General features: G+C 60.1%; 3 protein-coding genes across 3 annotated transcripts; 1 reads left to right on the top strand and 2 right to left on the bottom strand.

Moving 5' to 3' along the window:
- Positions 1–434: 434 nt before the first annotated feature.
- TSR2 (TSR2 ribosome maturation factor) lies at positions 435–5,154 on the bottom strand. The gene is made up of 5 exons (XM_062638826.1): positions 5,018–5,154; positions 4,850–4,940; positions 3,389–3,480; positions 1,594–1,791; positions 435–545 (listed from the first exon to the last, which is right to left on the bottom strand). Exons 1-5 carry the CDS (start codon positions 5,096–5,098, stop codon positions 477–479), a joined length of 531 nt encoding a protein of 176 aa, XP_062494810.1. The 5' UTR covers positions 5,099–5,154; the 3' UTR covers positions 435–476.
- LOC134174145 (merozoite surface protein CMZ-8-like) lies at positions 1,971–2,674 on the bottom strand (the record flags this gene model as incomplete). Its single annotated transcript, XM_062638827.1, has 2 exons — positions 1,971–2,262; positions 2,565–2,674. Coding segments are annotated over 2 exons (402 nt in total), but the record flags the coding sequence as incomplete, so codon positions are not given.
- Positions 5,155–6,091: 937 nt separating the features above from the next.
- On the top strand, positions 6,092–23,471 carry LOC134174140 (serine/threonine-protein kinase WNK2-like). The gene is made up of 19 exons (XM_062638823.1): positions 6,092–6,656; positions 7,739–7,911; positions 8,730–8,950; positions 9,280–9,437; positions 10,328–10,416; positions 10,503–10,722; positions 11,848–12,025; positions 12,831–12,961; positions 13,037–15,136; positions 15,240–15,356; positions 15,454–15,564; positions 15,658–15,685; positions 15,768–15,845; positions 17,049–17,485; positions 18,908–19,064; positions 20,399–20,445; positions 21,089–21,306; positions 22,309–22,554; positions 23,432–23,471. Exons 1-19 carry the CDS (start codon positions 6,351–6,353, stop codon positions 23,469–23,471), a joined length of 5,055 nt encoding a protein of 1,684 aa, XP_062494807.1. The 5' UTR covers positions 6,092–6,350.
- Positions 23,472–25,584: the final 2,113 nt, after the last annotated feature.

Below are 25,584 nucleotides of genomic sequence, written 5' to 3'. Positions count from 1 at the left end.
CATAGGGCTGCGTGAGTTCATATGGGGCCATAGGGACTCTGTGGGGCCAGGGGAGTTCTTATGGGGCAATGGGGTCTCTATAGAGACATGGGGGGTCCTATGGGGTGGGGGGAGCCTATAGGGCTCTATAGACTGTATGGCGGGGTGTCCCTACAGGGTCTCCATAGGGCTGCGTGAGTTCATATGGGGTTAGGCCTATGTAGGGTGGAAAAGGGTCCCTATGGGGCTACAGAGCCTCTATAGAGTCACAGGGGTCGCTATGGGGCCATAGGGACTGCATGGGGCAGGGAGGGCTCTATAGGGACCACAGGGTCTCTATGGGGCCAGGGGGACTCTATAGGTGCAGGGAAGTCCCTATGGGGCTACAGAGCCTCTATAGGGCGGGGGGTGTCTCTATAGGGTCTGTCCCCCCCCAAGAAAACCCCCTCGACGCCTCCTTGCACCCCCCAACCGGGGGCTCTTTATTCCCCCCCCCCTCATCGGCGTCGCCTCCGCACCAGGGTCCAACCATCGGGGGGGGCCGGGGGGGTCCCGCACTCCATTGCCTGGGGGGGAAAGATGACATCATCAGTGTGACCCCTTTAGTGACGTCATCAGTGTGACCCCTTTAGTGACGTCATCAGTGTGACCCCTTTAGTGACGTCATCAGTGTGACCCCTTTAGTGACATCATCAGTGTGACCCCTTTTGTGACGTCATCAGTGGCACCCCTTTAGTGACATCATCAGTGTGACCCCTTTTGTGACATCATCAGCGGCACCCCTTTAGTGATGTCATCAGTGTGACTCCTTTTGTGACATCATCAGTGTGACCCCTTTTGTGACATCATCAGTGGCACCCCTTTAGTGACGTCATCAGTGTGACCCCTTTAGTGACGTCATCAGTGTGACCCCCTTTAGTGACGTCATCAGTGTGACCCCTTTAGTGACGTCATCAGTGTGACCCCTTTAGTGACGTCATCAGTGTGACCCCTTTAGTGACGCCATCAGTGTGACCCTAGTGATGTCATCAGTGTGACCCCTTTAGTGACATCATCATTGTGACCCCTTTAGTGACATCATCAGTGTGACCCCTTTAGTGACGTCATCAGTGTGACCCCTTTAGTGACGTCATCAGTGTGACCCCCTTTAGTGACGTCATCAGTGTCACCCCTTTTGTGACATCATCAGTGTGACCCCTTTAGTGACGTCATCAGTGTGACCCCTTTAGTGACGTCATCAATGGCACCCCTTTTGTGACATCATCAGTGTCAACCCCCTTTGGTGACATCATCAGTGACACCCTCCCTTTGGTGACATCATCACTGCCCCTCCCCCATCCTAGGAGTGTGTGTCTCCCGTTGGATGACGTCATTACTGCCCTCCCCCCACTGGGGTACCCCCCCTTCAATGACATCACCCATGCAACCCCCGATGCCCTGCCCCATTTGATGACATCATCAACCCCATACGCAGCACAGGGGACCCATTCCCCCTATATACCATGGGGTCCCCGTGAATGACGTCATCAGTGCCCTCCCAATGACATCATCACCACAAGGCACACCCACCAATAGTGTCCCAGCTCATTCTATGACGTCATCACCCCCCCTTACCTCTTCCTCCTCCTCCTCGCTGCTGGTCCCGGTGCTTTGTGGGGCGGGGGCGGGGTCGGGGGCGTGGCCAGGCCGCGCATTGGCCAGCGCAGAGGCGAGGGCGGGGCCACGCCGGGCCAGGGCCGCCAGCGCCTCCCCCACCCCCCCCACGTCCCCCTCCCGCACCCGCGCGAAGACAGAGAGCAGCTCCCGGCTCACCTGGGGGCAACGGCAGGCACTGGGATAGAGCTGGGATAGACTGGGATAGACTGGGATAGACTGGGATAGAGCTGGGATAGACTGGGATAGACTGGGATAGAATGGGATAGACTGGGATAGAATGGGATAGACTGGGATAGAGCTGGGATAGACTGGGGTAGACTGGGATTGAGCTGGGATAGACTGGGACAGACTGGGATTGACTGGGATAGACTGGGACAGACTGGGATAGACTGGGATTGACTGGGATAGACTGGGATAGAGCTGGGACAGACTGGGATAGACTGGGACAGACTGGGATAGACTGGGATAGAGCTGGGACACACTGGGATAGACTGGGATAGAGCTGGGATAGAGCTGGGACAGACTGGGATAGACTGGGATAGAGCTGGGATAGAGCTGGGACAGACTGGGATAGAGCTGGGATAGACTGGGATAGAGCTGGGACAGACTGGGATAGACTGGGATAGACTGGGATAGAGCTGGGATAGACTGGGATAGAGCTGGGATAGACTGGGATTGACTGGGATAGAGCTGGGACAGAGCTGGGATTGAGCTGGGATAGACTGGGATAGACTGGGATAGAGCTGGGATAGAATGGGATAGACTGGGATAGAGCTGGGATAGACTGGGACAGACTGGGATAGACTGGGATAGAGCTGGGATAGACTGGGATAGAGCTGGGATAGACTGGGACAGACTGGGATAGACTGGGATAGAGCTGGGATAGACTGGGACAGACTGGGATAGACTGGGATAGAGCTGGGATAGACTGGGATAGAGCTGGGATAGACTGGGACAGACTGGGATAGAGCTGGGATAGACTGGGATAGAGCTGGGATAGAGCTGGGATAGACTGGGATAGAGCTGGGATAGACTGGGATAGAGCTGGGATAGAGCTGGGATAGAGCTGGGATAGAGCTGGGATAGACTGGGATAGAATGGGAAAGAGCTGGGATAGACTGGGATAGAATGGGATGCACAGGGATAGCACTGGGACAGACTGGGATAGGGCTGGGATAGAATGGGAAAGGGCTGGGATACACTGGGAGGGCATTGGGGGGGACTGGGATAGACTGGGAGGCATTGGAAGGGGCTATGAGGGGCCTGGGAGGGAACTGAGATAGAGGAGAAGGGCACTGGAATGGACTGGGCTATGCTGGGAGAGGAGTGGGATGCACTGGGGTGACAGGCCTAGGGAATCATAGGTGGGAATTGGGATGGGATCTACTTGCAAAAGCAGGGATATAATGGGAGGGGATAGGATATACTGGGGTGGGACTGGAATATACTGTGGGGAGACTGGGAGAAGACTGGTTTATACTGGGAGGGGAATGGGAGCGCTGCAGTGCGGACCTGGGGATCCACTGGGCTGTACTGGGAGCGACTCAGGAAGGGCCTGAACGCCTCTTGTGAGGAACCGGCAGGCTACCGGTTATACTGGTTTATACTGGGAGGCACTGGCGCACACCGGGAAGGGATGGGGGGGGCTGAGAGAGGACTGGGAGCACTAAAAGATGGTTGGAAGAGCCTGGGGGGGGGGGGGGGGGAGGAACTAGGAGCCTCCTGGTCCATACTGGTCCATACTGGTCCGTACCTGCTGCAAGCTGCCGTCCTCCACAGCCGTGTCGAACTCATTGTCCATGACCTCGGCCAGGAAATCTTCCACCTCATCCTCGGCCAGTTCAGCTTGGGGGGGGGGTTGGGAAGGGGGGGGTACTGGGAGGGAGGCAGCTCCAGTCCACCCCCAGTGCATCCCAGTCCTGCTCAGACCCCTCCCAGTAGCCCCCAGTGTCTTTCCAGTCCATTCCAGTCCCTTTCATCCCCCTCTCAGCGCCTTCCCAGTTTATCCCAGTGCCCTTCAGCTCCCTTTCAATCCACCCCACTCTGTTCCAATGCCCTCCCAGTCCATCCCAGTGCCCTTCATCCCCCTCCCAGTAGCCCCCAGTGCCTTCCCAGTCTATCCCAGAGCCCTTCATCCCCTTTTCAGTCCGCCCCACTCTATTCCAACGCCTTTCCACTCCCCTTCATCCCCTCCCAGTGCTCCCAATGCTTCCCCAGTCCATCCTAGTGCCCTTCAGCTCCCTTTCAATCCACCCCAGTCTATTCCAGTGCCTTCCCAGTTCATTCCAGTGCCCTTCATCCTCCCCCCCACTGCCCCCCAGTGCCTCCCCAGTCCATCCCAGTGCCCTTCAGCTCCCTCCTAGTGCCCCCAATACCTCCCCAGTTTATCCCAGTTCCCTTCATCCCTCTCCCAGTAGCCCCCAGTGCCTTCCCAGTCCATCCCAGTGCCCTTCAGCTCCCTTTCAATCCACCCCACTCTATTCCAGTGCCTTCCCAGTACATTCCAGTGCCCTTTATCCTCCCCCCACTGCCCCCCAGTGCCTCCCCAGTCCATCCCAGTGCCCTTCATCTCCCTCCTAGTGCCCCCAATACCTCCCCAGTTTATCCCAGTCCCCTTCATCCCTCTCCCAGTAGCCCCCAGTGCCTTCCCAGTCCATCCCAGTGCCCTTCAGCTCCCTTTCAATCCACCCCACTCTATTCCAGTGCCTTCCCAGTACATTCCAGTGCCCTTTATCCTCCCCCCACTGCCCCCCAGTGCCTCCCCAGTCCATCCCAGTGCCCTTCATCTCCCTCCTAGTGCCCCCAATACCTCCCCAGTTTATCCCAGTCCCCTTCATCCCTCTCCCAGTAGCCCCCAGTGCCTTCCCAGTCCATCCCAGTGCCCTTCAGCTCCCTTTCAATCCACCCCACTCTATTCCAGTGCCTTCCCAGTACATTCCAGTGCCCTTTATCCTCCCCCCACTGCCCCCCAGTGCCTCCCCAGTCCATCCCAGTGCCCTTCAGCTCCCTCCTAGTGCCCCCAATACCTCCCCAGTTTATCCCAGTCCCCTTCATCCCTCTCCCAGTAGCCCCCAGTGCCTTCCCAGTCCATCCCAGTGCCCTTCAGCTCCCTTTCAATCCACGCCACTCTATTCCAGTGCCTTCCCAGTCCATCCCAGTGCCCTTCATCCCCCTCCCATCGCCCCCATTCCCCCCCCCCCCCCCCCGCACTCACGGTTCTGGCTCAGGAACTCCAGCACCGCCCCCACCAACCACGCGGCCTTCTCGGGGCTCTGCGGGCCCCCGAAGCCCTGAGCCACGGCCAGCTGCGGGGCACGGACACGGGCACGGTCAGGGACACCCATGGGGTCCCCACCACCCCCCCCCCATCCCCGTTCCGCACCTGCAGCGCGGCCCAGCCGCTCAGCACCGCCCGCACCCCGCGCTCCAGCAGCGCCCGCTCCTCCGCGCTGGGCGCCGCCATTGCGACGCCGCCGCAGGGCCCGCGGCCGAGCGCCGAGCGATCGAGCGGGAGCCGAGTGAGGGCTGTCCGCTCCCAATCGAGCGCCGAGTGATCGATCGGGAGCCGAGTGATCGATCGGGAGCAGAGTGATCGATCGGGAGCCGAGCGAGGGCTCTCCGCGCCCAATCGAGCGCCGAGTGATCGATCGGGCGCCGAGTGATCGATCGGGCGCCGAGGGCTCGATCGAGCACCGAGTAATCGATCCCCGCGCCGGATCGAGCGCCGAGTGTTCGATCGCGGGGCCGGCGGCCGGAACGATCCGGCGCCGGGTGACCCAATCGAGCGCCGAGTGCTCGATGGAGGGGCGTGGCCCGGAGCGGGTGGGGGCGTGGCCAACGGCAGAGGCCTGCGAGGACTCCAGCTCCCGGCAGCCCCCCCTGCGGCCGCGGTCACGTGACGCAGGTGCGCGGGAGGGGCGGGGGGAGGGAGGGGAGCGGGACCGTGGGGCTGGGGGGGGCGGGGGGGAACACGACACATGGGGGGTGATATGGGCCCTATAGAGGCTGCTATAGGGGATAAGGGCTCTATAGGGGCTGCTATAGGGGATAACAACGGCTCTATAGGGGCTGGGGGGTGCTCGTCGGGTCTAAGGGGTTGTGGGGGGCATAGGGGGGCTATAGGAGATATGGGAGGTATAGGGGATGAGGAGGGGTATAGAGGATGAGGGGGTGCACGGGGGCTATAGGTGCTGGGGGGGGCTATACGGGATGAGAGGGCACATGGGGGGTATAGGGGATATGGGGGGTGGGAGAATATAGGGGCTTTTGGGGCTATTGGAGTATATAGGGGCTATGGGGGGGGCTCTATGGTGTGTAGGGCACATGAGGGCTATAGAGCCAATTGGGGGTGTATATATAAGGGGGATATACGGGGTGTGGGGCACACAGGATCTATGGGGGGCAGGGTATATATAGGTATATGTGTGTGTGTATGCATGTGTATGTAAATAGTGCCTAGGGGATCCATAGGGCACCTATAGAACCAGAAAGGGGTGCTTACCTAAGGCACCCATAGGCTCTATAGGGGGATCAACCCCCCCTTAACAACCCCTCTTTATCCCAACAGGTCCCCCCATGGGGGGGGGGGGGCTGTGGCACCACCACCACCTCCATTGACACCCCCAAAGCACCACTGAGGACCCCCCCCTTCAAACTCCCCTATAGCTCCATAGGGGGGCACCCCCCCCCCGTATTGAGGTCTATAGGAGCCAACCATGGCCACGGACTTGAGCCCCACCAAAGCCCCCCCAAAGCGCTTCTTCCGCAAGAGCGTGGAGCTGCTGGAGGAGGAGCGGGGCCCCCCCAGCGATGGAGGGGACCAAGAGCTCCGGGGGGGGGTCCCGGGGGGGGCTTCGGGCAGGGAGGAGGTGGAGGAGGAAGCGGAGATGAAGGCGGTGGCGACGTCGCCGGGGGGCCGCTTCCTCAAGTTCGACATCGAGCTGGGCCGCGGCGCCTTCAAGACCGTCTTCAAGGGCTTCGACACCGACACCTGGGTGGAGGTGGCCTGGTGCGAGCTGCAGGTGAGGGCATGGACGGGGGGGACGGGGGTCCTTGGGGTTGGGGGGGCGTCGTGGAGGCGATGGTTGAGGTCTCACGTTGAGGTTGAACCCACTTGCGATGACATGGAGAGCCAGAAGTCATCATAGACCCAATGGCTGAGGTCTCACGTTGAGGTTGAACCCACTTGCATGACATGGAGAGCCAGAAGTCATCATAGACCCAATGGCTGAGGTCTCACGTTGAGGTTGAACCCACTTGCGATGACATGGAGAGCCCGAAGTCATCATAGACCCAATGGCTGAGGTCTCACATTGAGGTTGAACCCACTTGCGATGACATGGAGAGCCAGAAGTCATCATAGACCCAATGGTTGAGGTCTCAGATTGACCCTGAACCCCCTTCCAAAGACCCCAAATTCATCATAGACCCCATGGTTGAGGTCTCAGACTGAGGTTGAACCCACTTGCAATGACATGGAGAGCCCGAAGTCATCATGGACCCAATGGTTGAGGTCTCAGATTGACCCTGAACCCCCTTCCAAAGACCCCAAATTCATCATAGACCCCATGGTTGAGGTCTCAGGTTGAGGTTGAGCCCCCTTCTGAAGTCAAGGAGACCCCAGATTCATCATAGACTCAATGGTTGAGCCCTCAGATTGAGGTTGAACCCACTTGTAATGACATGGAGAGCCCGAAGTCATCATAGACCCAATGGTTGAGGTCTCACATTGAGCCTGGACCCCCTTCCAAAGACACCAAATTCATCATAGACCCCATGGTTGAGGTCTCAGGTTGAGGTTGAGCCCTCTTCTGAAGTCAAGGAGACCCCAAAGTCATCATGGACCCCATGGTTGAGGTCTCACATGGACCCTGAGCCCCCTTCCCAAGCCGAGGAGACCCCCAAGGAATCCCGGAGGCTCCCAACTCCATCATCCCAATGTCCTGCCGGGGCTCCTGCCACCAGGCACAGCGCCACAGCCCACAAATCCCATCCCCTTCCTGCCCCACCAGTGCTCCATGGGGACCCGAAGGAGCTTCGTGGTGGGCCAAAGGAGATGCTCCTTGGCTGTGGGGTGGGTTTGAGGCTGTCCCATGGCCCCCAGGACCGCAAGCTGACCAAGATGGAGCAGCAGAGGTTCAAGGAAGAGGCTGAGATGCTCAAGGGGCTGCAGCACCCCAACATCGTCCGCTTCTACGACTCCTGGGAGTCCACGGTCAAGGGCAAGAAGTGCATCGTCCTGGTCACCGAGCTGATGACCTCGGGCACCCTCAAGACGTGAGTGATGAGGGGCGTGGAATGGGGTGGGAAGGACCTGGACATCACCCAGGTCCATGGGCAGGGCTGCCTTCCGCCGTTGAGGTTGAAGGAGCTTCCAAAGAGGAGATACCAAAGTCATCATGGACCCAATGGTTGAGGTCTCACATTGAGGTTGAACCCCCTTCCAAACACAAGGAGACCTCAAAACCATCGTGGACCCAATGGTTGAGGTCTCACATTGACCCTGAACCCCTTTCCAAAGAGAAGGAGATCCCAAGTTCATCATGGACCCAATGGTTGAGGTCTCAGATTGACCCTGCACCCCCTTCCAAAGACAAGGAGACCCCAAAACCATCATGGGGGCAATGGTTGAGGTCTCAAATTGAGGTTGAACGCACTTACAATGACAAGGAGACCCCAAACTCATCATGGACCCAATGGCTGAGGTCTCAAATTGAGGTTGAACCCCCTTTCAAAGATAAGGATACCCCAAGTTCATCATGGACCCAATGGTTGAGGTCTCACATTGACCCTGAACCCCCTTCCAAAGAGAAGGAGGCCCCAAACTCATCATGAACCCAATGGTTGAGGTCTCAGATTGACCCTGCACCCCCTTCCAAAGACAAGGAGACCCCAAAGCCATCATGGAGGCAATGGTTGAGGTCTCAAATTGAGGTTGAACGCACTTACAATGAGAAGGAGACCCCAAACTCATCATGGACCCAATGGTTGAGGTCTCACATTGACCCTGAACCCCCTTCCAAAGACAAGAAGACCCCAAAACCATCACGGGGGCGATGGTTGAGGTCTCCGATTGACCCTGAGCCCCCTCGCAGGTACCTCAAGAGGTTCAAGGTGATGAAGCCCAAGGTGCTTCGGAGCTGGTGCCGGCAGATCCTGAAGGGGCTCCACTTCCTGCACACCCGGACACCCCCCATCATCCACCGGGACCTCAAGTGTGACAACATCTTCATCACGGGCCCCACGGGCTCCGTCAAGATCGGGGACCTGGGGTTGGCCACGCTCATGAGGACCTCCTTTGCCAAGAGCGTCATTGGTGAGCCCCATTGTGCCCAGTGGTGGTGGTGATGGTGGTGCTGATGGTGGTGATGGTGATGGTGGTGGTGGTGGTGATGATGGTGATGGTGGTGGTGGTGATGATGGTGATGGTGGTGTTGGTGGTGGTGGTGGTGGTGATGATGGTGGTGGTGGTGGTGATAGTGATGGTGATAGTGGTGATGGTTGTGGTGGTGGTGATGGTGGTGTTGGTGATGGTTGTGGTGGTGGTGATGGTGATGGTTGTGATGGTGCTGATGGTGGTGATGGTGATGGTTGTGGTGATGGTGGTGGTAGTGGGTTCCTGGCTCTCACCACCCCCTCCCATAGGGACCCCCGAGTTCATGGCGCCGGAGATGTATGAGGAGCGCTACGACGAGTCGGTGGACGTCTACGCCTTCGGGATGTGCATGTTGGAGATGGGCACCTCCGAGTATCCCTACTCCGAGTGCCAGAACGCGGCGCAGATCTACCGCAAAGTCACCAGCGTGGGTCGCCGGGGGGGGTGGTGGTGGTGGCATCTTCATTGTGGTGGCATCGTCATGGTGGTGGTGTCATCTTGGTGGTCGTAGCGTCATGGTCACGGTAGCGTTACCATGGTGGCATCGTCGTTGCGTTGGCGTTGGCATTGTAGTGGCGTCATCTCGGTGGTGGCATCATCATGGTGGTGGCATCATCATGGTGGTGGTACCAGCGTTGTGGTGGCATCTTCACCATCATAGCATCATCACAGTAGTGCCATTGTCATCATGGTGGCATCCTTACCGTGGTGGTACCATCGTTGTGATGGCTTCTTCACTATCATAATGTCATCGTTGCGGTGGCATCATCATGGTGGGGGCATCATCATTATGGTGGCATCCTAACTGTGGTGGTATCATCGTGATGGCATCTTCAGTATCATAGTATCATCATTGTGATGGCATCATTGTGATGACATCATCCTGGTGAGGGCATCATCGTTGTGGTGGCATCTTCATTATCATAGTATCATCATTGTGGTGGCATCATTGTGGTGGCATCCTTACTGTGGTGGCATCCTTACTGTGGTGGCATCATCATGGTGGTGGCATCACCATTGTGGTGGGGACATCACCATGGTGGTGGCATCACCATTGTGGTGGCCTCTTTATCATGGTGGCATCATCATTGTGGTGGCATCTTCACCACCATAGCATCATCACGGTGGTGCCATCATCATTGTGGTGGTAGCATCGTCATTGTGGTGGCCTCCTTACCATGGTGGCATCATTGTGATGGTATCTTCACCACCATAGCATCATCACGGTGGTGCCGTTGTCATTGGGGTAGCATCACCCCCGTGGTGCCCCCATCCTGGTGGTGTCCCCACCGCTCCGGTTCCCCCCCCTCCCCATAGGGCATCAAGCCAGCCAGCTTCTCCAAGGTGACCGACCCGGAGGTGCGGGACATCATCGAGGGCTGCATCCGGCAGAACAAGGCCGAGAGGTGGGCGATGGGCCCCTAGGAGGGTGCTGGCTGCCCCCCTTACATGTGGGGCTGAGCGCACCCCAAACCCCCCCCGCCACCCCCAGGTTGTCCATCCGGGACCTGCTGAACCACGCGTTCTTCGCCGAGGACACGGGGCTGCGCGTGGAGCTGGCCGAGGACGCGGTGGGGCCCGAGCCCTGCCTCGCGCTGCGCCTCTGGGTCGAGGACCCCAAGAAGCTCAAGGGCAAGCACAAGGACAACGAAGCCATCGAGTTCAGCTTCAACCTGGAGGCCGACGTCCCCGAGGAGGTGGCCTACGAGATGGTGAGGGCGGTGGGGGGGGGAAATGGGCATGGGGGGTTCCATGGGGCAGGGGAGAACCTCAGCGGGGTTGGTGGCATCGGCTTGGCTTGAGCCACCCTGAAGGTCCACAATGGTTATGGATTGGGGGGGGGGGGTTGGTCCCTCAGGACCGTGAACCTCTTATGAAGCCAATGGCACCCATAAATACACCCATAAACCCTTCATTGGACCCCTCAACCTCATCTTGAGCCCTTCCAAAGCCAATGGCACCCATAAATACACCCATAAACCCTTCATTGGGACCCTCAACCTCATCTTGAACCCTTCCAAAGTCAATGGCACCCATAAATACACCCATAAACCCTTCATTGGGCCCCTCAACCTCATCATGGACCCTTCCAAAGCCAATGGCACCCATAAATACACCCATAAACCCTTTACTGGGACCCTCAACCTCATCTTGAGCCCTTCCAAAGCCAATGGCACCCATAAATACACCCATAAACCCTTCGTTGGGCCCCTCAACCTCATCATGGACCCTTCCAAAGCCAATGGCACCCGTAAATACACCCAGAAACCCATCCTTGGACGCCTCAACCTCATCATGGACCCTTCCAAAGCCAATGGCACCCATAAATACACCCATAAACCCATCCTTGGACGCCTCAACCTCATCATGGACCCTTCCAAAGCCAATGGAACCCATAAATACACCCATAAACCCTTCGTTGGGCCCCTCAACCTCATCTTGAACCCTTCCAAAGCCAATGGCACCCATAAATACACCCATAAACCCGTCACTGGGAGACTCAACCTCATCTTGAACCCTTCCAAAGCCAATGGCACCCATAAATACACCCATAAACCCTTCCTTGGACCCCTCAACCTCATCATGGACCCTTCCAAAGCCAATGGCACCCATAAATACACCCATAAACCCTTTACTGGGACCCTCAACCTCATCTTGAACCCTTCCAAAGCCAATGGCACCCATAAATACACCCATAAACCCTTCGTTGGGCCCCTCAACCTCATCATGGACCCTTCCAAAGCCAACGCTCCTCCCCATGACCCCAGCGGTTGCCCCTGTCCGTGGTGCTGAAGCCTCCCCAAGGCCGTGGCCACCCCTTTGCCCCCTCCACGCAGGTGAAATCCGGCTTCTTCCATGAGAGCGACTCCAAAGCCGTGGCCAAATCCATCCGGGACCGCCTGGCCGTGGTCCGGAGGAGCCGGGAGAGGAAGCAAGCCGAAGGTCGGGCCCCCGCCGAGAGCGAGGACACCGAGGTGGATCAGCACGTGCGGCAGCAGCTGCTCCAGCAGCACGGTGAGACCCCCATGGGACCCCCGTTGGCCACCCCATTGCCCACCCCATGGCTTTGCCATTGCTCACTCCATGGGTCCTCCATTGCCCATCCCATGGGATCCCCATTGCTCACCCCATGGGTCCCCCATTGCCCACCCCATGGGATCGCCATTGCCCACCCCATGGGGTCGCCATTGCCCACCCCATGGCATTGCCATTGCTCACCCCATGGGTCCCCCATTGCCCACCCCATGGGATCCCCATTGCCCACCCCATGGGATCCCCATTGGCCACCCCATGGGACCCCTATTGGCCACCCCATGGAGCTCCCATTGCCCACCCCATGGGATCCCCATTGCCCACCCCATGGAGCTCCCATTGCCCACCCCATGGGATCCCCATTGGCCACCCCATGGGACCCCTATTGGCCACCCTATGGAATCCCCATTGCTCAACCCATGGGATCGCCTTTGCCCACCCCATGGGATCCCCATTGCCCACCCCATGTAGCTCCCATTGCCCACCCTATGGGACCCTCATTGCTCACCCCATGGGATCCCCGTTGGCCACCCCATGGAGCTCCCATTGCCCACCCTATGGGACCCTCGTTGCTCACCCCATGGGATCCCCATTGCCCACCCCATGCGATCCCCATTGCCCACCCCATTGAGCCCCCATTGCCCACCCCATGGGACCCCCAGTACCCACCCCATGCGATCCCCATTGCCCACCCCATTGAGCCCCATTGCCCACCCCATGGGACCCCCATTGCTCACCCCATGGCTGCTGGTCACCCATCACCGCTCACCCTTTGGGTGCCCCTCAGCAGCCGAGGGGCTCTTGGACACTGGACCCATGGCAGATGCCGCCAGCAGCCGTGGTCTCCTTGGGTGCTACCAACCAGGCCCCCCCCAAGATGGGGCGTCCCCCCCTTGTGCCCCCCACGTCCCATTGCAGGTGGGTCCCGGTTGCGCCGCCGCCGTGGGGTGGGGACAAGGGGGTCGGGTCCCACAGCCGTGCTTTGCCCCACAGGTGGAGGGGACATCGATGGACGTCACCGGCGGTGCCACCGTGGTGGGGCTGGAGCTCCCCGGTGGGGACGGGGAGCTGGGGGTGACGCGGAGCTGGGCAATGGCACCCATGGGGCTGGCACGGCCACAGCCAGCACCGGGGGCACCGGGGCCTGGGATGCCACCATCAGGTACCGGGATGCCACCAGCTCCAGGGATGCCACCACTGGGTACCGGGATGCCACCATCAGGTACTGGGATGCCACCAGCTCCAGGGATGCCACCACCAGGTACCAGGATGCCACCATCAGGTACCGGGATGCCACCATCAGGTACCGGGATGCCACCACTGGGTACCGGGATGCCACCATCAGGTACTGAGATGCCACCATCGGGTACCGGGATGCCACCATCGGGTACTGGGATGCCACCAGCTCCAGGGATGCCACCACTGGGTACCGGGATGCCACCATCAGGTACTGAGATGCCACCATCGGGTACCGGGATGCCACCATCGGGTACTGGGATGCCACAAGGTACTGGGATGCCACCAGCTCCAGGGATACCACCACCGGGTACCGGGATGCCACCATCGGGTACCGGGATGCCACCAGCTCCAGGGATGCCACCACTGGGTACCGGGATGCCACCATCGGGTACCGGGATGCCACCATTGGGTACCGGGATGCCACCATTGGGTACTGGGATGCCACCAGCTCCAGGGATGCCACCACCAGGTACCGGGATGCCACCAGCTCCAGGGATGCCACCATCAGGTACCGGGATGCCACCACCAGGTACCGGGATGCCACCATCAGGTACCGGGATGCCACCATCAGGTACCGGGATGCCACCAGCTCCAGGGATGCCACCACCAGGTACCGGGATGCCACCATCAGGTACCGGGATGCCACCATCAGGTACCAGGATGCCACCATCAGGTACCGGGATGCCACCAGCCCCAGGGTTGCCACCAGCTCTGGGGATGCCAGCCCTAAGTGGGATGCCAGCAGCCCAAGGGATGCCAGCAGGTCCGGAGATGCCACCAGCAAGCGGGATGCCGTTGCCCACCGGGATGCCACCAGGGCCAGGGATGCCAGCACGAAGCGGGATGCCACCAGTCCAAGGTGGTCCGGAGATGCCACCAACGATGGGGATGGCACCGGCTCCACCTGGGATGCCACCAGCCCAAGGGATGCCACCAGGTCCAGGGATGCCAGCATCCATTGGGATGCCACCACCGATGGGGATGCCACCAGGCCAAGTGATGCCGCCATCCATGGAGATGCCAGCCCCTATCGGGATGCCCCCATCCCAAGGGATGCCACCAACCCCAGGGATGCCATCAACCATGGAGATGCCACCCGCCGTTGGGATGCCACCTCCGTCAGCAGTGCCGCCGTCCATGGGGATGCCACCAGGTCCAGGGATGCCACCTCCATCTGGGATGCCACCAGCCATAGGGATGCCACCAACTATGGAGATGCCTCCAACCATGGAGATGCCACCATCCATAGGGATGCCCCCATCCATAGGGATGCCACCAACTATGGAGATGCCACCATCCATAGGGATGCCCCCATCCATAGGGATGCCACCAACTATGGAGATGCCTCCAACCATAGGGATGCCCCCATCCATAGGGATGCCCGCACCCATGGAGATGCCACCAACCATGGAGATGCCCCCAACCATAGGGATGCCCCCATCCATTGGGATGCCCCCAACTATGGAGATGCCCTCATCCATAGGGATGCCCGCACCCATGGAGATGCCCTCATCCATAGGGATGCCCCCATCCATAGGGATGCCCGCACCCATGGAGATGCCCTCATCCATAGGGATGCCCTCATCCATAGGGATGCCCGCGCCCATGGAGATGCCCTCATCCATAGGGATGCCCCCAGCTCCATCCCCGCTCCCCCTCCCCATAGAGATCCCACCTCCCCATCCCCCCCCCCCAGCCGCCCCCCTCCCACCCCCCGACCCCCCGGACCCAACCCCCTCCCTGCGCGTCCCCGAGGCCGCCTCCACCCCCCCGGACGCCGGTGGCCGTGGGGACCGATGGCGCCAGCGCCGCGCTTCCTGCCCGCGGCCCCGCTTCCAGCTCACCGCGCTCCAGGTCAGTGTGGGGCGGGGGGGGGGGGGACAGGAACACCCCATAGCCCCCTATGGGGACGACGACACCACCCCATAACTGACGTCCCCCCCCCTGCTCCACGCAGGTCTCCTCACCGGGGGACAACACGCTCGAGTGCCAACTGGAGACCCACGACTGCAAGACGGTGACCTTCAAGTTCGACGCCGATGGGGACGCCCCCGAGGACATCGCCTCTTACATGGTGCCCCCCCCCCACACCCCCTGCACCCCAAAACCCTCCCCCCCCTTGGTCCCATATCCCCCCCACCCCCCAACATTTAACCCCCCCCCCCCCAAAGGTTGAGGACAACTTCGTGTTGGAGGCCGAAAGGGAGAAGTTCGTGGAGGAGCTCAAGGCCATCGTGGCGCGGGCGCGGGGGCTCCTCGGTGCCCCCCATGTGGACCCCCAGGTGCCCCATGTGACCCCCCCCCCCCCGTTCAATGTCCCCTTTGGGTTATCCCATTCCCCCCCATTGACCAAGCCCAATGGGGTCTCCCCATAGGTTGGAGCGATGGAGCCGGCGGCGAGCGGTGAGGGATGGAATGGGGGGGGGGGGGGCATGGGGGGGGCAATGGGGGGACCCCAGCTCTGAGCACCCCCCATTGCCAACAGAAGGGGCCCCCCAATCGTCCCCTGTGGGTCGCTGGAGGTTCTGCATCAACCAAACCATCAGGAACAGGGAGGCCACCGGTGGGTGAAGGGACATGGGGGGGGACATTGGGGTCCCCAACCCTACAATGACATCAGTGGGGTTGGGACATCAGGGGGGCAACATTGGGGTCCCCAACCCTACAGGGACATCAATGGGGCTCGGATGTTGGGGGGGGGTATTGGTGACCCCAACCCTACAATGACATCAATGGGGCTGGGACATTGGGGGGTGTGGTATTGGTGACCCCAACCCTACAATGACATCAATGGGGCTGGGACGCTGGGGGGGGACATTGGTGACCCCAACCCTACAATGACATCAATGGGGCTGGGACACTGGGGGGGACATTGGTGACCCCAACCCTCCAATGACATCAATGGGGCTGGGACGTTGGGGGGGGACATTGGTGACCCCAACCCTACAATGACATCAATGGGGCTGGGACACTGGGGGGGAACATTGGTGACCCCAACCCTACAATGACATCAATGGGGCTGGGACACTGGGGGGGGGACATTGGTGACCCCAACCCTACAGGGACATCAATGGGGCTCGGATGTTGGGGGGGGTGACATTGGTGACCCCAACCCTACAGGGACATCAATGGGGCTGGGACGCTGGGGGGGGACATTGGTGACCCCAACCCTACAATGACATCAATGGGGCTGGGACGTTGGGGGAGGGACATTGGTGACCCCAACCCTACAATGACATCAATGGGGCTGGGACGTTGGGGGGGGGGACATTGGTGACCCCAACCCTACAACGACATCAATGGGGCTGGGACGCTGGGGGGGGGACATTGGTGACCCCAACCCTACAATGACATCAATGGGGCTGGGATGTTGGGGGGGGTGACATTGGTGACCCCAACCCTACAATGACATCAATGGGGCTGGGACACTGGGGGGGACATTGGTGACCCCAACCCTACAATGACATCAATGGGGCTGGGACACTGGGGGGGGACATTGGTGACCCCAACCCTACAATGACATCAATGGGGCTGGGACACTGGGGGGGACATTGGTGACCCCAACCCTACAATGACATCAATGGGGCTGGGACGTTGGGGGGTGACATTGGTGACCCCAACCCTACAATGACATCAATGGGGCTGGGACGTTGGGGGGGGAACATTGGTGACCCCAACCCTACAATGACATCAATGGGGCTGGGACACTGGGGGGGGACATTGGTGACCCCAACCCTACAATGGGTTTGGGGTCCCCCCACTGCAGGTCCTGGGGGTCCCGCAGCCCCTCGCCGAGCCCTGGGCAGCTCAGATGCCGGTGGCCCTCAAGCAGCAGCAATGGGGCCGGATGGCGCAGGGCTCCCCACGCCCCATAGCCCAGAGGCCGCTGGCCCCATAGAGCATGGGGTCGGTGGCCCTCGAGGGCAGGAGGAGGCCGTCCCCCAGCCTGGGGTCCCTCGAGGCTTTGGAGCACCCCAAGAGCAGGAGGACCCCGATGGAGAGGGGGGGACGGGGCCCAAAGGCCCCCCCCAAGGCCCCGGTGCTGTGGGGCAGGATGGGGCTGAGCCACCGGAGCCCCCGGGACACCGGGAGCAGGGGGGCGGTGAGGCCGGAGCCTGCCATGGGGCCGGGGACCCCCAGCACCAAGAGCCGGATGCGACCCAAGGAACGGAGGTGATCGGCACTGAGCCCCCCACGCTGGATGTGCCCCATGGAATGGGGGGTGCTCAGCGCCAAACCCCAACCCCTGCGTGCCCCCAAAGCCCCAAACCCCATAGACCTGGTGACCCACAAGTCCCAGCGCACCCCAACCCCTTGATGTCCCTCATAACCCCCCATGGACCCGGTGCCCCCCAAGTCCCAGCGCACCCCAACCCCTTGATGTCCCTCACAGCCCCCCATGAACCTGATGCCCCCCACGTCCCAGTGCACCCCAACCCCTTGGTGTCCCCATGGGACCATTGTCCCCATGTCCCCAAAGCCCCATCCCCACAGACCCGGTGCCCCCCAAGTCCCAGCTCACCCCGACCCCTTGATGTCCCTCATAACCCCCCATGGACCCGGTGCCCCCCAAGTCCCAGCGCACCCCAACCCCTTGATGTCCCTCATAACCCCCCATGGACCCCGTTCCCCCCAGGTCCCAGTGCACCCCAACCCCTTGATGTCCCTCACAGCCCCCCATGACCCTGATGCCCCCCAAGTCCCAGCGCACCCCAACCCCTTGGTGTCCCCCATGGGACCATTGTCCCCATGTCCCCGACCCCTTGATGTCCCTCACAGCCCCCCATGGACCCATTGCCCCCCAAGTCCCAGCGCACCCCAACCCCTTGGTGTCCCCCATGGGACCATTGTCCCCATGTCCCCGACCCCTTGATGTCCCTCATAACCCCCCATGGACCCGGTGCCCCCCAAGTCCCAGCTCACCCCAACCCCTTGGTGTCCCCCATGGGACCATTGTCCCCATGTCCCCAGCCCCTTGATGTCCCTCACAGCCCCCCATGACCCTGATGCCCCCCAAGTCCCAGCTCACCCCAACCCCTTGATGTCCCTCACAGCCCCCCATGAACCTGATGCCCCCCAAGTCCCAGCGCACCCCAACCCCTTGATGTCCCTCACAGCCCCCCATGGACCCCGTTCCCCCCAGGTCCCAGCTCACCCCAACCCTTTGGTGTCCCCCATGGGACCATTGTCCCCATGTCCCCAAAGCCCCATCCCCATGGACACGGTGCCCCCCAAGTCCCAGCTCACCCCAACCCCTTGATGTCCCTCATAACCCCCCATGAACCTGATGCCCCCCAAGTCCCAGCGCACCCCAACCCCTTGGTGTCCCCTATGGGACCATTGTCCCCATGTCCCCAACCCCTTGATGTCCCTCACAGCCCCCCAGGGACCCGATGCCCCCCAGGTCCCAGCGCACCCCGACCCCTTGGTGTCTCTCATAGCCCCCCATGGACCCGGTGCCCCCCAAGTCCCAGTGCACCCCAACCCCTTGATGTCCCTCATAACCCCCCATGGACCCGGTGCCCCCCAAGTCCCAGCGCACCCCAACCCCTTGTTGTCCCCATGGGGCCGTTGTCCCCCCCCCCCCGACCCTGGCACTGACCCCCCCCCCCCCCCATTGCCCAGGGCCCCCCCCCCTCCCGTGCCCCCGGTGCCTTCGCCCTTGGCTTCAGCTGCCCCCGCCTCAAGAACCCCGTGGGGAGGAGGGGCTGGGGCCGCCGCATCAAGACCTGGGCCCGGCGCCTGCGCCCGCCCCCCCCCGCCGGGAGCCCCCCCCGGGCAGGTACCGCTCCCCCATCCCCCCCCCCCCATCCCCCCGCGGGCACCCATTGGGGACCCCCCCCTTTGGGAGCCCCTCCCCCATTGTGACCCCCATTGTGACCCCCCCATTGTGACCCCCTCTTTGTAACCCTCATTGTGAGCCCCCATTGTGACCTCCCCATTGTGACCCCCCCTTTGTAACCCTCATTGTGACCCCCCATTGTGACCCCCCCATTGTGACCCCCCCTTTGTAACTCTCATTGTGACCCCCCTTTGTAACCCTCATTGTGACCCCCCATTGTGACCCCCCCATTGTGACCTCCCCATTGTGACCCCCCCTTTGTAACTCTCATTGTGACCCCCCCAATTGTGACCCCCCCATTGTGACCCCCCCTTTGTAACCCTCATTGTGACCCCCCATTGTGACCTCCCCATTGTGACCCCCCCTTTGTAACCCTCATTGTGACCCCCCACTGTGACCTCCCCATTGTGACCCCCTTATTGTGACCCCCCCATTGTGACCCCCTTATTGTGACCCCCCTTTGTAATCCTCATTGTGACATCCCCGTTGTGACCCCCCCGTTGTGACCCCCTCTTGTGACCTCCCCATTGTGACCCCCCCCCTTTGTAACCCTCATTGGGACCCCCCCATTGTGACCCCCCCCTTTGTGACCCCCCATTGTGACCTCCCCACTGTGACCCCCACTATGACCCCCCATTTTTGACCCCCCCATTGTGACCCCCCCCTTTATGATCCCCCTTTGTAACCCTCACTGTGACCCCCTCATTGTGACCCCCATTTTTGACCCCCCCATTGTGACCCCCTCATTGTGACCCCCCCCTTTGTAACCCTCATTGGGACCCCCCCATTGTGACCCCCCCATTGTGGCCTCCTCATTGTGACCCCCCCCTTTGTAACCCTCATTGGGACCCCCCCATTGTGACCCCCCCATTGTGACCCCCCCTTTGTAACCCTCATTGTGACCCCCCCATTGTGACCTCCCCATGGTGACCCCCTCATTGTGACCCCCATTTTTGAACCCCCCATTGTGACCCCCCCCCTTTACAACACCCCCGGGCACCCATTGGGGACCTCCCCTTTGGGAGCCCACCCCCCTTTGTGACCCCCATTGTGACCCCCTCATTGTGATCCCCATTGTGACCCCCCTTTATGACCCCCCATTCTGACACCCCCTTTGCAATCCCCATTGTGACCCCCCCTTTATGACCCCCCTTTGCGACCCCCCCTTCATGACACTCCCTTTGTGACCCCCTTGTGTGCCCTATTTGTGCCCCCCACTTTGTGAGCCCCCCATTAATGCCCCCCCCCCCTTTGTGACCCCCCCCGACCCACAGAGGAGCAGCAGGATCTTGGGGACCACTCTGGGCCAGGTCATTGCCAGGTGGGTGTTTGGGGGGGGCAGGATGGGGGCCTTCACCCCTTTATCCCCCCATCACCCCCATACCCATATTACCCCATAACCCCTTCACCCCTATATCCCCCTATGACCCCTATACCCCTCATCACCCCTATATCCCCCCATCACCCCTATATCCCCCCCATCACCCCTATATCCCCATCACCCCTTTATCCTCCCATCACCCCCATACCCATATTACCCCATAACCCCATCACCCCTATATCCCCCTATGACCCCTATACCCCTCATCACCCCTATATCCCCCCCATCACCCCTATATCCCCATCACCCCTTTATCCCCCGATCACCCCCATACCCATATTACCCCATAACCCCATCACCCCTATATCCCCCTATGACCCTTATACCCCCATTACCCCTATATCCCCCCATCACCCCTATACCCCCCATCACCCCTATATCCCAACCACCCCTATACCCCATCACCCCTATACCCCCATCACCCCTTTATCCCCCCATTACCCCTATATCCCCCCATGACCCCCATACTCCCATCACCCCTATATTCCCCTATACCCCCTATGACCCCTATCCCCCCATCACCCCTATACCCCCCTGACCCCTATCCCCCCATCACCCCATATCCCCCCTATCTCCCCCCCAGCCATTGCACCCCGAATCCGCGCCCCCCTCCCAAAGCGAAGGCGAATGGGGGGATCCCAGCTCTGAAAGCGAAAGTGGGGGGGGGACGGGGGGTCCCCCCCATCCCCCCGGCGCCCCCCCGCGCCCCCCCGGGTCCCCCTCGTCCCCCATGAGCAGCGATGGGGACACGGACCCCGAGGACCAGGATCTGCGCCTGGAGCTGCGGCGGCTGCGGGAGAAGTGAGGAGGGGGCAATGGGGAGCAATGGGGGGCAATGGGGGGCAATGGGGGGCAATGGGGGGCAATGGGGGTAATGGGGGGCAATGGGGGGTAATGGGGCAATGGGGGGGTAATGGGGCAATGGGGGGAATGGGGGGTAATGGGGGGGTAATGGGGCAATGGGGGGAAGGGAGGTAATGGGGCAATGGGGGAATGGGGGGAATGGGGGAATGGGGGGGGGCAATGGGGGAATGGGGGGAATGGAGGGGTAATGGGGGGTAATGGGGCAATGGGGGTAATGGGGGTAATGGGGGCAATGGGGGGATAATGGGGCAATGGGGCAATGGGGGGAATGGGGGGAATGGAGGGGTAATGGGGCAATGGGGGTAATGGGGGTAATGGGGGTAAGGGGATAAGGGGGGGAATAGGGGGAATGGGGGGGAATAGGGCAATGGGGGGAATGGGGGGCAATGGGGGGAATGGAGGGGTAATGGGGCAATGGGGGTAATGGGGGTAATGGAAAGGGGGGAATGGGGGAATGGGGGGAATGGGGGGTAATGGGGCAAAGGGAATGGGGGGGAATGGGGGGAATGGGGGTAATGGGGGGCAATGGGGGAGACCTATGGGTCTCTATGGGTCCCTCTGGGTCCCTCTGGGTCTCTATGGGCCCCTATGGGTCCCTCTGGGTCTCTATGGGTCCCTATGGGTCTCTATGGGTCTCTCTGGGTCCCTATGGGCCCCTATAGGTCCCTCTGGGTCTCTATGGGTCTCTATGGGTCCCTCTGGGTCTCTATGGCTCTCTGTGGTTCTCTATGGGCCCCTATGGGTCTCTATGGGTCCCTCTGGGTCTCTCTGGGTCTCTATGGGTCCCTATGGGTCCGTATGGGTCTCTATGGGTCCGTATGGGTCTCTATGGGTCCCTATGGGTCTCTCTGGGTCTCTATGGGTCCCTATGGGTCCGTATGGGTCTCTATGGGTCTCTATGGGTCCCTATGGGTCTCTATGGGTCCCTCCGCCCCACAGGCACATCCAGGAGGTGGTGGCGCTGCGGGCGCAGCAGGACCGGGAGCTGCAGGAGCTCCACGAGCGGCTCCGCGCCCTCAAGGAGGCGAGGGGGGGGCCCCAGCAATGGGGGGGCCCCCCCAAGGGGGACCCCGGGGGACCCCTCCCCCACCCCTGCCCCGGGGGGTCCCCGCGGAGGCTGCGGGGGGCAAAGGGAAGAGGAAGGGGCAGGGGGGGCACAGGTGGGGGAGGGGAAGGGGGGGAAGGGGGGGGTATAAAGGGGGGATTTGGGGTGGAAAGGGGGGGATTTGGGGTGGAAAGGGGGGGATTTGGGGTTATAAAGGGTGGATTTGGGGTGGAAAGGGGGGGATTTGGGGTTATAAAGGGGGGGATTTGGGGTGGAAAGGGGGGGATTTGGGGTGGAAAGGGGGGATTTGGGGTTATAAAGGGGGGGATTTGGGTTATAAAGGGGGGATTTGGGGTTATAAAGGGGGGATTTGGGGTGGAAAGGGGGGGATTTGGGGTTATAAAGGGGGGGATTTGGGGTGGAAAGGGGGGGATTTGGGGTTATAAAGGGGGGATTTGGGGTTATAAAGGGGGGGATTTGGGTTATAAAGGGGGGATTTGGGGTTATAAAGGGGGGATTTGGGGTGGAAGGGGGGATTTGGGGTTATAAAGGGGGGGATTTGGGGTGGAAAGGGGGGGATTTGGGGTTATAAAGGGGGGATTTGGGGTTATAAAGGGGGGGATTTGGGTTATAAAGGGGGGATTTGGGGTTATAAAGGGGGGATTTGGGGTGGAAAGGGGGGGATTTGGGGTTATAAAGGGGGGGATTTGGGGTGGAAAGGGGGGGATTTGGGGTTATAAAGGGGAGGATTTGGGGTTATAAAGGGGAGGATTTGGGTTATAAAGGGGGGGATTTGGGTTATAAAAGGGAGGATTTGGGTTATAAAGGGGGAATTTGGGGTTATAAAGGGGAGGATTTGGGGTTATAAAGGGGAGGATTTGGGTTATAAAGGGGGGATTTGGGGTTATAAAGGGGGGGATTTGGGTTATAAAGGGGGGGATTTGGGGTTATAAAGGGGGGATTTGGGGTATAAAGGGGGGGATTTCGGGTTATAAAGGGGGGATTTGGGTTATAAAGGGGAGGATTTGGGGTTATAAAGGGGGGATTTGGGGTATAAAGGGGGGATTTGGGTTATAAAGGGGGGGATTTGGGTTATAAAGGGGGGGATTTGGGTTATAAAGGGGAGGATTTGGGTTATAAAGGGGGGATTTGGGTTATAAAGGGGGGGATTTGGGTTATAAAGGGGGGGATTTGGGTTATAAAGGGGGGATTTGGGGTTATAAAGGGGGGGATTTGGGTTATAAAGGGGGGGATTTGGGGTTATAAAGGGGGGATTTGGGTTATAAAGGGGGGATTTGGGGTTATAAAGGGGAGGATTTGGGTTATAAAGGGGGGGATTTGGGGTTATAAAGGGGGGGATTTGGGTTATAAAGGGGGGGATTTGGGTTATAAAGGGGGGGATTTGGGTTATAAAGGGGGCATTTGGGGTATAAAGGGGGGGATTTGGGTTATAAAAGGGAGGATTTGGGTTATAAAGGGGGGGATTTGGGTTATAAAAGGGGGGGATTTGGGTTATAAAGGGGGGATTTGGGGTATAAAGGGGGGGATTTGGGTTATAAAGGGGGGATTTGGGTTATAAAGGGGGGGATTTGGGGTTATAAAGGGGAGGATTTGGGGTTATAAAAGGGGAGGATTTGGGTTATAAAGGGGGGGATTTGGGTTATAAAGGGGAAGTTTTGGGTGCAGACGGGACTCGGGGCTCCCCATTAAACCCAATCCCCCCCCCCCAGCCCCCCCCCCCCCCAACCCCTCTGCCCCCCCCCACGCCCCCCCCGGCCCCCCCCAAGCAGGGGCTGTTCACGGACGACCTCCGCCGCCTGGTGGATGAGTGGGTGCAGGACACGGCCCGGGGGCAGGTACGGGCCCCCCCCAGCACCCCCATGTAAGGGGGGTCCCCAATATCTGACCTTGACCCCCCCAACACCCCCATATAAGGGGGGGTCCCCAATATCTGACCTTGACCCCCCCAGCACCCCCATATAAGGGGGGTCCCCAATATCTGACCTTGAACCCCCCCAGCACCCCCATGTAAGGGGGGTCCCCAATATCTGACCTTGACCCCCCCAACACCCCAATATAAGGGGGGGTCCCCAATATAAAGGGGGGGTCCCCGATATAAAGGGGGGACCCCAATATAAAGGGGGGTCCCCAATATAAAGGGGGGTCCCCAATATAAGGGGGGGTCCCCAATATCTGACCTTGCCCCCCCCCACACCCCCATATAAGAGGGGGTCCCCAATATCTGACCTTGACCCCCCCATTATCCCCTAGGGGACCTCATCGTGGAGCACCCGAGGGCCCCCCCCAAAATGGGGAGGGGTCCCCCCGCCCCCCCCCAAAAGCAGGCTCCGGGGGGGGGGAGGGGGCGGCAACCCCATCCCACCAGGGGCTGAGTGAGGGGGAGGCCCCCCTTGGAGCCCCAAAACCTCCTCTTTTTACCCCAAAATCCCCTCGTTCCACCCCAAAACCTCCTCATTTTACACCAAAATCCCCTCATTTTGTCCCCACCCCCCCTCATTTCACACCAACCCCCTTCATTTTACCCCAACCCCCCCATTTTACCTGAAAACCTTCTCATTTTACACCAAAATCCCCTCATTTCACCCCAAAATCCTCTCATTTCACCCCCAAATCCCCTCATTTCACCCCAAAACCCCTCATTTTACCCCAAAACCCCCTCATTTCACCCCAAAATCTGCTCATTTCACCCCATAAATCACCTCATTTCACCCCCAAACCCCTCATTTTAACCCAAAACCTCATTTCACCCCAAACCCCTCATTTCACCCCAAAATCCTCTCATTTCACCCCAAAATCCCCTCATTTCACCCCAATCCCCCTCATTTTACCCCCAAATCCCCATTTTACCCCAAACTGCCCCCATTTTACCTCAAAACTTTCTCATTTTACCCCAAAATCCCCTCATTTCTCCCCAAAACCCCCTTGTTTTGACCCCCATTGGTTAACCCCCAATTTTCAGCCCCCAAATCGCCTCTTTTTGCCCCAAAATCCACTTTTGGGGGGGATTAGACCCCCCCATCTGTAACCCCCAATGTTCAGCCCCAAAATCGCCTCATTTTACCCCAAACCCCCCCCTTTTTTTGAGCCATTCCCCCCTTTTCCCCTCCCCCCCCAACCCCCACTTTCCAGACCCAAACCCCCCTTTTTTC

The sequence above is a fragment of the Pezoporus occidentalis genome, unplaced genomic scaffold, assembly GCF_034315485.1.
Source record: "Pezoporus occidentalis ecotype Australia unplaced genomic scaffold, CSIRO_AGI_Poc_V1 ctg584, whole genome shotgun sequence".
Taxonomy (NCBI): Eukaryota; Metazoa; Chordata; class Aves; order Psittaciformes; family Psittacidae; genus Pezoporus; species Pezoporus occidentalis.
The sequence above is the reverse complement of the archived record's forward strand: the minus strand, read 5'-3'. Positions and strand labels throughout refer to the sequence as shown.